The sequence below is a fragment of the Charadrius vociferus genome, unplaced genomic scaffold, assembly GCF_000708025.1.
Source record: "Charadrius vociferus isolate BGI_N301 unplaced genomic scaffold, ASM70802v2 scaffold43, whole genome shotgun sequence".
NCBI classification, from domain to species: Eukaryota; Metazoa; Chordata; class Aves; order Charadriiformes; family Charadriidae; genus Charadrius; species Charadrius vociferus.
The window spans coordinates 1045661-1058841 of NW_009648043.1; the positions used below are offsets into that span (position 1 = coordinate 1045661).

At 35.9% G+C, this 13181-nt stretch overlaps 1 protein-coding gene across 2 annotated transcripts in view; it reads right to left on the reverse strand.

Annotated features, from left to right (window-relative positions):
- BRD1 (bromodomain containing 1) overlaps positions 1 to 13181 on the reverse strand; it is a 61962-nt gene that overhangs the window by 28778 nt on the left and 20003 nt on the right. The window contains exons 3-7 of one of the 2 annotated variants that reach the window (XM_009883644.1): positions 10303 to 10434; positions 6916 to 7044; positions 5816 to 6128; positions 4718 to 4978; positions 1024 to 1128 (exon numbers count right to left, since the gene is read on the reverse strand). In XM_009883644.1, coding sequence (XP_009881946.1) covers positions 1024 to 1128; positions 4718 to 4978; positions 5816 to 6128; positions 6916 to 7044; positions 10303 to 10434 — 940 coding nt within the window. Of the gene's footprint in view, positions 1 to 1023; positions 1513 to 4717; positions 4979 to 5815; positions 6129 to 6915; positions 7045 to 10302; positions 10435 to 13181 lie in introns of both variants that reach the window. The other variant, XM_009883643.1, reaches the window with a different exon arrangement.

Consider the following 13181-nt stretch of genomic DNA (forward strand, 5'->3'; position numbering starts at 1 on the left):
AAACACAAAAACCACAAGCAGCTTTTGGAGCACATCTTCAACATAAATGTTCAAATTAAATTCCTGTATCTTTCATTCAATAACACAAAAAAACATGTTTTTCTCATACCTGCGTATAAGTTTATCAACATGACAATGAAACAGAATTATTTATTTCAAAGGTAATATAAAAATCATAGCAATGGCCATGGATAGCATTAAGGAAATATATAAAGTAATTGCCTTATGCTGCTGTTCTTCCTCAAAGAGGGTTTTATTTAAAATTCTCCAATAAATAGAACTATAGTTTGGTGAGAAAACGTGTAACTAATGTCTTCAGCTGTACTGCACCAATGTATCAAGATAACTTCTTTTTATAACGTTCTTTAGAGAAGTCTCATTACGAGCATGATCTTACACTCAGATTATTCAACTTTATTTAAAGTGCACAGATTAAAGGAAAGAAACACAGGAAATGTCATTATACTTTGGGATTTTAAACACTTCCATAAAATACATGGGTATACAAAGCACCTCACACACAGTCATCCGTTTCAAAACATGAATATACACTTGGAGTAACACTACAGCAAAATGAGGTCATACATGGAACATATATTTTCCATGCTCCTCCTTATAAGAGTTTTAGTTTTGGCACTACATATGATGTTTCCATATAATTTAACAGTGAATTTCCAAGAAAGCAGCTGATTCACTATTTCTATTGGTTGAAACAAAAAGAAATAGAAAACAGCTAAAAAAACCCCCACACCCACCCACACATGTAAACTTTTGCTAAAGTGAAAAGTGCTAAACCATTGCTGAAGTGAGAACTGTGAAAAAGTAAAACTTGTTTCACTAACTCTAATTGTATAGGGCCAACACAAAAATGAATCAGTGATTTTCTGAACTGTAACTACATCTGGTTATGGAAGGAAGAACTGTTCAAATGCTAAAATCTGAAGATTAACATGTATGTCAAAAAATTAACAGGTATGTTAACTTTCGAGATGCATCCATTCAAGTAAGTTTTGTAACATTTACCTGTATCCAAGCGCTTTACAGGGGACTCATCATCAACCTCAGAATCTCCACATGCACTCCTTGATCTTTTCCTTGGGTGCAGAAGTGTCTCCAACCTTGGAAGGACTACAGACAAAAAGGTTTTGGTCCCTAGCTGTGGAGAAGTTGGCTGGGTTTCAGTGTTCTTTGCAGACTTTTGGGGGCTTATACTTTTCGATTTGCAGAAGAGAATGGATGTACGTCTGTTTACATCAGTTGATGACTCAGCTACAGCAGAAACAGTCGACTCATTGAGATTACTGTCAAGTAAGTGTTCTGGAGTGTGTCCATTTATTTCTTTCTGAATGGAAGTGCTATATAATTCATTATCAAATTTTACTCTTTTGTAAAGCTTACTCTGCTCTGGATTGAGTTCTACTGGTTTGAGGGTTGGTGGTTCTGAATTAGTCTCCAAGTTTGAAGGAAGAGGTAATGCATCTGATGGTTCAAGTTTAGGGGGAGATTTATCTCCTGAAAAAATTATAAATAGAGTGTGATTTTTGAAAACTTGTAGTTATAAAGTCTATTATAAAACTCACTATAAATGTGCAGCCCACCAAATAAATTGTTGTTTGGAAACAAAGCATAACATTTTAAAAACAAACCTTGTCTAGCAACAGTCTGTCCTAGTTAGTAGTTCCTACTTTTATACTGGGAAGGTAACATGGATAGAAAAGTAGGTGTTTATAGTTGGTGTTAACAATTCACACCTGGATAAATACTTTTTACTTCTCATGCAGTTATGTTAGTTTCATTAACTAAGAACTAAGAAATCTATTTTTTTAAATAGAAAGCTAGGGTGGTGGATGATTATCTGTTAAATGCAATTACACTGCCATTCAAGTAGAATTTTTGATAAAATGCATTTTTATCAATTTCACCTTACAAATATTCACCTTACCTGCCTAAAACAAATTTTAACACGTAAGCATTAAAAAAAAAAAAAAGGTATTTGTAACCTGATTTGCTAGACTGAGCTAAAAAGTCAATAAAGTTACAGAAAGATAAGATTTGCAAATCTGCTTGCTGTGGCTAGAAGTTTTATCTAAGAAAAAGAAATAAAAAAGGGGAGGAAAAAACCTACCCCATCCCAAAGTCTTGCAGCTTGAGTAGCCACTAGTTGGCACATACACACTTGACAGGAGAAATCAGAAAAACCACCCTCTGCCATTTTTTTTTCTTTTTTTTTTTTTTTTTTAAGCCACGATCATGTCCCAGTTAATTCCAATAATTCCATACTGGGAAAAGACCGAGATACAACTGTGAGCATATAAAACTAGTTTCAGTTTTTCACCCCAAATGATGGGAAAGAAAATAAACAATATAGTGCTGCAGCATTCCCAAATACAAGTAGAAGGACTTCCTAACCCATAAATATGAACTCAAAAAGATGTTAAAACCTTCTTTCTAGCTCCCCCAAAAATCTTTTAAAATATTAATTAGTGAGAAGAGAGAAGATGCTTATTCTAGAGTAACTGTACAAGACTAACACAATATTTATGTTATCGCATGAAATTTTAAAATTTAGTTTATTTTTCCATGCCACTTGAAAAAAGGTGTAAAAACACAATGGTTTAAACCCTGTTTCTGTAGTGGATTAAATATTATCTCTATATCGTTTTGGTTTTGGCTCAGCAATGCTTACTTGGAAATCCATGACTTCTAAGTGCAGAAAGATCTCTGCCCCATTGTTTAAGGTTTAATCAAACAATAGCATAGTTCATATTAAAAACATATTGTTAAAATAAACTGTGACTATGCTCACATCTTTTGAGGGCAGACAAGTATTAGAATTAGACATTTAGAATGAAAATTACAGTCAGATAACCACATTTAAGTACCATCAATTAAAAAAGCCTGTAGTTTAGCATGTCCAAGGTGACTGTTCTTCGTGAACAAATTATGATTTTCTTAAAATTAATTAGAAAATATTAAAAAAAAGACTTAGTCACAGAAAAACACCTGAGAAATATTTAGACACTAAAACCTAAGTTTCACGGGGTTTTTCCGGTACCATATTTTTTACATGCTCAGAAACTGAAAACAGAATTGCAAGGGGCTAATTCACAGCTCTTCTAAAAGTCAGCTCCTGTAGAGATCCTGGGCACAGGATTCTACTCCTTTCCTCATCTTTCTTTTTGGCAATTTGTTTTCTTTACTCCTCTAGGTACCTTCCATTTCAGAATCGAAACTTGAACTAATGACTATTACTCTTCACCAGATCAGAATTGAAACAACAATTTCAATCAACTCTGGATCATGCTCTTCATTATGCTTTTTTTTTTTTTCCTTTTCAAAAAGTGTGCTGTAAATGTAAGAGAACAGCTACTGCTCACTTTTGGATTTTTTTTTTTTTGCACAACAGCTGCAGTGAACGGCTGTATCATAAAAATATTAAGCTACAAATAAAAAAAGTTAGTGTATTCATTATCTGCCAGAAAGTACATTCCTAAAGAACTATATTCACTAGCATCATCACTTGAAGATTTAAAAAAAAAAAATAATAAAAAAAAATAAAAATCATTAAATGTTTTAAGAAAACAGCCTCAGAACAAGTTAAGCATGCTGATTCACGTACACTTTTTCTACTGTTGTCTTTCAAGTCTCAAGCAAGTTATATGTTTGAAAAGCATTCTCTCAGTCACACTAAGAGTTTAAACGCCAAGTTGCTGTTTGAATGGCAGTTAAGGACAAACATTTTTATTGACTTCCCTTTTCAAAAATGTTGATAGCATCAAGCTGCACCAGACACAAACTGTTTTATTTATTATCATGCTTCCACTTTCCCTTGAGCTCTTTCCTCGTCCCATTCAATACAGTTATTAAAAATGAAATGTCTCTTAACTCTCCTAAAGGAAAATAGGTTAGCTTTTTAGAGAACAGCTGATTGAAAAAAAACTCAATAGAACTTTTTTTTTTTTTTTTTTAAGAGACAGGATTTTCTTTGCATCTTCTAGAAATGAGCAATAAAGACCCCAGCAACTGATTTAAAAGCTAAAAAAGTAAATACGATATTCAACTGAAATAGGAAGTTAGGTCTTTCTAGTACATTGCTCTCATTGAAATCAATGGGAATTAGCCAAGGGCAGATGCCGTTCCGAGACCAATGTTTTGAGGAGGAAGAGAAGCACAAGAGGAAGAGCTGGTTATATATGGCTGACTTGATGCTACAACTTGAAATTTGTTAAGTCCTATCAGTAGTTAGCTTTATTCTAAAAAAGAAAGACAAAACCCCAAACCTACTCCACCCTCCCCAGAATCTGGAGTAGAGAATAAAAAAGAGCTACAAGAGACAGAACAACGGCCAGAGTTTTCAGCACCACTGATCTAGGCTCACATGATCCCTAATACATATTTTGGTATTTGAGTGGATTTCTGAAAGTACAAAGATGTTTTCCACTCAGGCATTTCCAATTCCTTTTCATATGAGATTGATTGTACTTTCATTTCTTAGCACCTAAAAAAAAACTTGCTACTGTGAAAAATAGTAAGAGGGAGGTTTTGTTTAAATAGATCATTCTCATATATGTAAAATCTCTGTTGTGATTAAGTGGTTATTTGTCCATTTAAAAATTAAATATAATATTCATTTATTACACTCTTTAATTCACATGATAAAGTACCTGACTGATGAGGTCCAGAATAGGACTGATTTAAACATGGTTTAAAATCTTACCTTCTTCTTCTCCATCTTGTTCTAATGCTGCACCTTCTTCTTCAAAACTTCCAATACCTGATTCTATTTGAGGAGCTTGGTTGTGTTGCTGACTTAGTTTGTTGCGAATAATGCTGATTTCTTTCTTTAACAGCTTTGCTCTTTTGCTCCTTGACCCACTGGATTTCATTGCACAGGTGAGATCAAGTTTTTCTAGTAACTCTCTCAGCTGTTCTTCCAAGGACATATGCGCTCTGTTTGCAGGATTCAGTAACCTATCCACTGAAGTCAAAATACGTATAATTGAAAATATGTTAGCCTTTCCCTGAATATTAATTATAATACCAGCAGGAGGGGGAAAAAATATACATTAAAAAAAAATAATCACTTGACAGAATTAAAAAAGCCATAAAAAAGCTACTTAAGAGTAGAGTCTTAGTAGCTTCACCGTTACCAGTGAAGAAATGTTGAAACCAATTCCTACTATATAATTATTATTCTTCTTGATCAGCACTTTCCTCAAGAAAACGAAATAGTAGCGCAAAGAATTAAAAGGTCAGAAGGAAGACATAATTAATCCTTCCCACCCTAACAGATAATTTCCTTCTTGTCAGAGAAGGGCAAGATTGTGGTTATAAGAGAAACATGTTAATTATTCTCCTTTACTGCCAAAGCCTCAGAAAACTGATATGTATGTCAAAAGAAATCATTTTAATTTCCAGTACTACAATACTTTCCAGTATTATAAAAGGGCTTGATTTTTTAATTCAGTAGGTTACTTATGAATGTGCTTAAACTTATGCACACTGGTAGTCATTTTCCATGACTTATAAGCATACACATTCTTGTGAAAGAAAGCACGCAATTTAAAAGCCTTTTACATGTATGTTGCTAAATTAGGCTCTGGCATTGTCAAAAACAGAATCTGGATAACATTATTTTCTCAGAACAGATCTAGCAGTACAGAAATGCTTCAACCTTTCTAGCAATGTTTTTAATGGGGGGTGAGGAAATCTAGTCGGTAAACTGAACAGCAACTATTTTAAACATCTGTATGGAACGTACACACTGTGTGTAATGAAGAAAGCAACTTTTAAAAATAATCCAAAAACATCTTACCATCTTCCCAAGAGAAAGGCTGAGGTGACTCAAGTTTAGGCCGTTCAGGTAAGTGCATTCCAGTTTCATTATTATAACCGATTCCTTCAGCATCTCGCCTAGCTTGCCTGAGAACTACACCTCCTTGATCTCTTAACCGCACTGCAGCTCTATAGAATATTGTATCTTTTGCATTGTATTTCATACAGTTATCTATTATAAGATTGAAGTCTTCTTCAAACTCACTGAGGTTTTTATAGCCTTGAGCATCTAACCGTTTTCGCATGGTAGAGAAATCCATAGGATGCTTAATATGATCCAAATAGTCTGGAACCTTTGAATAAATATTTAAAACACAAATGGGTAAAATTATCTTTTTACAGACAAAGTAACATTACCTATTAACTGACTTACATTTTAACATATTGTTCTAACACCTCAAATCAGTAACTTCAAACATAGAGTTGCACATCTTGATACTGCAAACAGAAGTTTACGTATTACAGCATTCTGCATCTTTGGTAAGAAGCTGGAGCTCTACCAACAGATGCTGAAACTACATGTTTTTAGAATTCTGTGTTTTTATGTACATATTATACATGTATTTATGTATACACATATTTATAAATGTACGTATTTATATGTATGTACAACACATACACATGTATGTAGTATATGCACGTGTATATACACACACACACGTCTACATGTTATTTACACACATGTATAAATGTGTTTTCTATGTACGTATGCACACATACACACACGTACACTCTAAGTCTACCTAGTTTCCCAGTGAATGAAAAGGAATTTCACCTCCAAGTAAGAAGACAGTATCCACACTTTTTTAAGACACCCTTCAAGTCTTCTTTATCAAACAATCTTATCACAAATAACCAATACGTATTCCTGTCACTCTATACAAGTATTTCCCAGAAATTACTTCGGTATATGAGCATAAACAGACTTTCATAGCAGTTAGTCATAACTCATAACGCAAACTATCAGAATAGAGATTAAAAGGTAACACTGTTCCCAACTCCACATGCAATGATTTGTTTCTTGTACGTAAGTGCCATCAAGCTATACCTAAACATAAGGAAATACAGCTTAAAACATACCTCTTTAAGGTTCACTGGCTGAGCAAATATACGAGCAGAATCCTTTTCCTGCAGCTGATCCAGAACTGATCGCAGAAGTACAGTGAATGGAGTAAGCTGAAGTTCCATAGCAACCTGCTCAATCTTGACCTAAAGAAGCAGTAATTATCAAACTATGCATTCTTCATTAACATACTGTTTTCAAGTAAGTTGTTTTGCAGCAATAGTAAAGTACTTAATATATGAAACAATATAAATATACTTTAGTTAACTGAGTTCAACGCTACCTTCAATATCATCAGTCGGCATTTATCTGACATACATTTTCACCAGATGACTTTGTAAAAAAAAAAAACCCAAACAAAAAAAACCCAAAACCCAAAAAAACATTCTCATCCCTTCATTGTAGACTCAACTTCAACTCTAGCTTCTCAGAACACAAATTTATATTTTATCTATAAATGAACTTTGTTCCACTTTTTAACTGTACTCCTTTGCTTTCGAAAGGTGTTAGGAAGTACAGCTTCATATTTTGTTAACAGTGCGAAAATAAGAAAAAGAATTTAAAGGTAACCTGTTTAAAATTACATTTTAGTTGTAGCACCACATTTAAAGTGTAAAAAGAGAATCTGATCAATATTTACAGGCTACACAAAACCAAAACAAAGAGTAATTTTAAAGACAATGTTCTGTGTAAATTCCAAGAAAATAATCTAAAAAAACAGATTCAAGAACATCTTCAAATACTCAATCGCCCTTCAGAATTGTCATTATTTTTCACAATATTACAACCCCTCTATAGTTTTATTTTCAGGCCATTTAAAGAATTATCAACATTCAAACTTTCTTGTTACGGCAAAAATAAATTCTTATGACACATTCATGGTGTGTATATATATATAAACACATACACAAAGTGTACACACACAAACACGCACATAAAATGTGTATAAATAATAATACACAATACATGTGCATAGCAAATGATATGTGAATGTACAGGAATGATGCATGGAACTCCAGAAAGTACTCAATAATTACAAACTATTTGCTTGCAATGAACGTTCACAGCTTGCAAAAAGTAAAAATGGAATGTATTTTTTACAAATAAGGACAATTAAAGACCCATATGCACAAATGTTTTGCTTTCACAGTTTTTATATCAAACATTATCTTTCTGCATTATTGCTTCCTCAAACCTTCCAGCAATGTTAACTCTAGAATGTTGTAGACTTAGATGCAGCTTTTTTTTTTTTTGTGACAAGAATAAAAGTACTCCTCAATATAGGCACATGTATTGGGAAAACCTGATGAGATCAAATTTTCTACAGTTCTTCAGAAACCAAGTGTCTTTGCAAGTCCAACAGAATGACTTGTTAAATAATTTCTCTACACCAATGCACACAGTGTGGGCAACAAACCGGAGAAGCCGGAAGCCACCGTGCTGCTAGAAGGCTATGACCTAATTGCCACTACTGAAACCTGGTGGGACGAATCCCATGACTGGAGTGCAGCTATTGAGGGCTCCAGGCTGTTCAGAAGGGACAGGCGAGAAAGGAGGGGCAGAGGCATTGCCCTCTATGTCAAGAAATCGATAGAGTGTGAAGAGCTGCCCCTGAAGAATAGTCATGAACAGGTGAGCAAAGTCCCTCCCACTGTAAGAGAAGATCAAGTTTGTGACCACCTGGGGAACCTGAACATACAGCAGTCTATGGGACCTGATGAGATGCATCCCAGAGTCAGTAGAGAAATGGCTGATGTAGTTGCCAAACCACTCTCCATAAGATTTGAAAAGTCATGGCAGACAGGTGAAGTCCCTGGTGACTGGAAAAAGGGAACCGTGGCACCCATTTTTTATAAAGGATTGAAAGGAGGACCCTGGGAACTACCGACCTGTCAGCCTCACCTCTGTGCCTGGGAAGATCACGGGACAGATCCTCCTAGAAGCTATGCCAAGGTACATGGAGAACAGGGAGGTGATTTGAGACAGCCAGCATGGCTTCACCAAGGGCAGGTCCTGCCTGACCAACCTAGTGGCCTTCTATGATGGAGTGACTACCTCAGTGGACAAGGGAAGAGCTATGGATGTCATTTATCTGGAGTTCTCTTAAGGCGTTTGACACGTGCCCCACAACATCCTTCTCTCTTAACTGGAGAGATACAGATTTGATGGGTGGACTGTTTGGTGGATGAGGATGGTTGGATGGTCACATCCAAAGGGTAGTTGTCAATGGCTCAATGTCATTGACATTGTGGTGCCCCTCAGGGGTCCGTTTTGGGACCACTACTGTTCAACATCTTCATCAATGACACAGACAGTGGGATTGAGTGCACCCTAAGCAAGTTTGCAGATGACACCAAGCTGAGTGATGCAGTTGACGTGTCTGAGGGATGGGACACCATCCAGAAGGACCTGGACAGTCTTGAGAAGTGGGACCATGTGAACCTCGTGAGGTTCAACAAGGCCAAGTGCAAGGCCCTTCATGTGGGTCAGGGCAACCTGCAGCATCAATACAGACTGGGGATTGAGAGCAGCCCTGAGTAGAAGGACTTGGGGGTACTGGTGGATGAAAAGCTGGACATGAGCAAATAACGCATCCTCGCAGCCCAGAAAACCAACCGCATCCTGGGCTCCACCAAAAGAAACATGGCTAGCAGGTCAAGGGAGGTGATTCTGCCCCTCTGCTCCACTCTCGTGAGACCTCTCCTGGAGTACTGCGTTCAGCTCTGGAGCCCTCAGTACAGGAAAGACATGGATTTGTTTGAGCGGGTCCAGAGGAGGGCCACAAAAATGATCAGTAGGATGGAACACCTCTGCTATGAGGACAGGCTGAGAGACTTGAGGTTGTTCCGCCTGGAGAAGAGAGGGCTCTGGGGAGATCTTATTGCACCCTTCCAGTACTTAAAGGGGGCTTATAAGAAAGATAGGGACCAACTAAAACTTGCAGGACCTGTTGTGATAAGACAAGGAATAATAGTTTTAAATGAAAAGAGGGAAGGATTTAGACCAGATAGAAGGTAGAAATTTTTTACAATGAGGGTGGTGAAACAGTGGCCCAGGTTGCCCAGAGAGGTGGTAGGTGCCCCATCCCTGGAAACATTCAAGGTCAGGTTGGAAGGGGCTCTGAGCAACATGATCTAGTTGAAGATCTCCCTGTTTACTGTAGAGGAGTGGACTAGATGACATTTAAAGGTCCCTTCCATCCCAAACTGTTCTATGATTCTATGACAATTCTATGTATCTCAAAACAGTTTGGGTGAGTGCACGCATGCGTGTTTGTTTCTTGATCCAACATAAGGATTAAAAAACAAACACTGCAATCTTTCTATTGCAAAAACTGTGTGTGAGAATACTTAAACTATCTTTCCTTCAGAAAGTTTCACCAGATTGAAAGGCACTTCATTTACCTGTTCTCTTTTTAATTTTTCACGCTTACGTATAAGTTCAATCAACAAACGCGCTCTTTCAAGATCATGGCGCAGCCTTTGCCAGTACTTCAATTTTTCTTTTAAGGCTTGCATTTCTTCATCATCTTCTCTCTAAGAAAAGATTCAAAAGGTTTGCATGAAATGAAAAATGCTCACCTCTTTTTATAAGCTAGTTTTATGCAATTACAGAACATACTCATAGAAAGGGAGAAACTACTGTCTTATAGTTATGGCACTTGCTCATAAGCTTCACACTGTAACACAAGAAAGCCTCTGGTCAGGGTATCTTCTTGAGTTTCTCAACTGTCTAGCTGAAAACAAAATCTATAAACTGAATAGCAATCCTATGGTGAAGGCTATTTATATCAGAAAAAGCAATACGGCAGAGAGCAACCTAGCAGTGTAACAAGCTGCAAAATAAGATTTGTTATTTTCACATCAGAATCCAAACCAGGTGAACATCATTAGCTTCTTCAGAAACTCAAGCCTAGTAGAAACAAATGATTTTTATGCTCAACACAGTCCACCTTCCCCGCACCCAGCAGAATTAGGACACGTTTGTAACAGAACCAAATCATTATGACTTCTGAGGACACGAAATGAAAAGCAGTTTAGTAAATAAAATAGTAACTTCAAATAGTTATCACAAATGGGTAATGTGGTAGTACAACCTTTCAGTGAATGGATGAAAGAATTTAATTCACACATTTTTAGGAAGAAGTAGTATTTGAACACTTGCAGTATTTAGTTTGATTTGTACATACAGAAAGAAGAGCCTTTCCCTTTTGTTCTTACTATTTATCATAAGTAGTAGTAGTATATTGGAATACTACCAATAGTATTCAAATGGTATTGGTAATTCACCAGGAACAAGGTCATAAAAAAGTAAAAGTCCTAATATTAGTACCAAGTATGCAAAAGAAACTTCTGCTTTGGAAAATTATGACATTTAAAATTAATATTTTATAAAGCAATCTCAGAAAAAGATCCAAAGCTTTGTATGCTTGCCTGTAACTAGCATAATGCAATATACACTTGATAAGTAATCATCGTGTTGTTTTTTTTATAGACTAAACCAAACAATTTTGTAAGTTATAAAAAAAGAAGACAGGAGTAAAGAAAACTAGCTAAGCAGATGAACAGTAATTGTTACGCTCAAAGCAAAAGCCTCCTTAACAGAATGATAATTTAAAAATATCATAGGTCCTCTAAAGCGAGCTTATGCAATTTTTCAGACAGAAGGTTCTAAAAATAGAATCGCAAATACTGGCAGTTTAAAAAAATATCTAATATGCTTGCGAGTGCTACGATTCTGTGATCTACATCATATTTTATTGCTTTATGCACTTCGTAAAAGTAAAGGCAAGAACCTGTGGAAACTAGTTAGTTTTATTCAAATCTCTGACTTCAATGAAGTTGAAAATCCTTAACTATCAGTATTTCCGTATGACAATATAGCAATCAGGAAACAACAGTTTGTTCCTCTCTAAAAAAGAAAAAAAATCCCACACATGCCCCCCCCCAAAAAAATACATAGCTAGAAACTTCTAGTTCCCTTTCTTAATTACGATAACTACTGAGAGTTATCATTTCTTTTAAGGAGCTAAGTCTTGACTTAGACACATAATAATTTAACTGTTGAGGGTCAGAATAGTTCAAAGAAAATTTTGACAAGTATTAATATGCACATTTTCAGTTCCTTGAAATTCTCAAGTGAGAAACTCTCAAGAGAGTAAAGTCTACACTGCCACTAATTGCTGTTCTACAACCCTTCATCTCTGAGTACAGATCTCACATGTGGAAAAGCAAAGTAACTGTTAACTGACATAGCTATAAAATTTTTTCAGGACCAAAATTAAGTTGTGGCTATTGCTAAAAGTAGAAGGCTCCTCAGCCCTTTGCTTGCAGCCATTCAGAGTCCACTCTTTTGCCCTATGTAATTGCATAGTTCATGAAACTGGGGAACTATCCTGCTGACAGCTAAGTCAACAAAACCATAGTAGTTTTAGGGTGGGTCAGGAAACTTGTCCAGCAGAAAAAAAAATGTTACTTTGTTACACCAGGTCTTTGGCTACTTCATTACAGATTTAAGTATTTGGCTAAATCTGGATGTACAGTTGTACCTTTTTTGTTTTTCTTTTAAGCTTATTCTTTTAGTTGAACTAGTTGTTTGACCAACTTCTTTCCATAAAATAGCTACGTAGGTGTAAATCTGCAGATGTGACCCAAAGTATCAAGAGCACTTTGTTTGCCTTTTTTGCGCGCACACATACACTCCCTTCTTGAATGTCACTCCAGCTTGGGGATTAATAGCAAGCCTCCATTTTTTCGACACTTCTATATGAAGGAATGTTGGCAGAAATGGTTATAATAACTAAAATAAATCCCCTTTACACTAACCTATTTATCACCTGACATACAACATATACTTTAATTAGATTAAAAGATCCAGGCAAGCTGGAAAGAGCATGAGGCACCAGCTTCCAGTATCTAACTAGTAAAAACTTGGACAAAAAGAGTTCCTTTCAAAATTTTTAGTTTTCAAAAGCTTTCTGACAAGGAAAGTTCCTATTAACTTCATGGTAAAGAGTTGATCTTCCAAATGTTTCTTTATATAAACAAAGCCAGGAAGTTTCTTCTGGCTGACAACACAAGAAAAATTTAGAAAGTAACTCTGTGACATTTTCTGATGTACTTAGTTCTTGCTGACCACCAAATATTGTCTAGAAGCGCTAAAACCAACACATTTATTAATACTGAGGGAAGAGGGAAAAACTTTTAAGTCTACCCAGAGAACACGCATCAACTGAGAACTGGTCTTCAGCTCCAACTCCTACCATGAGTATGTGACCAGTCTC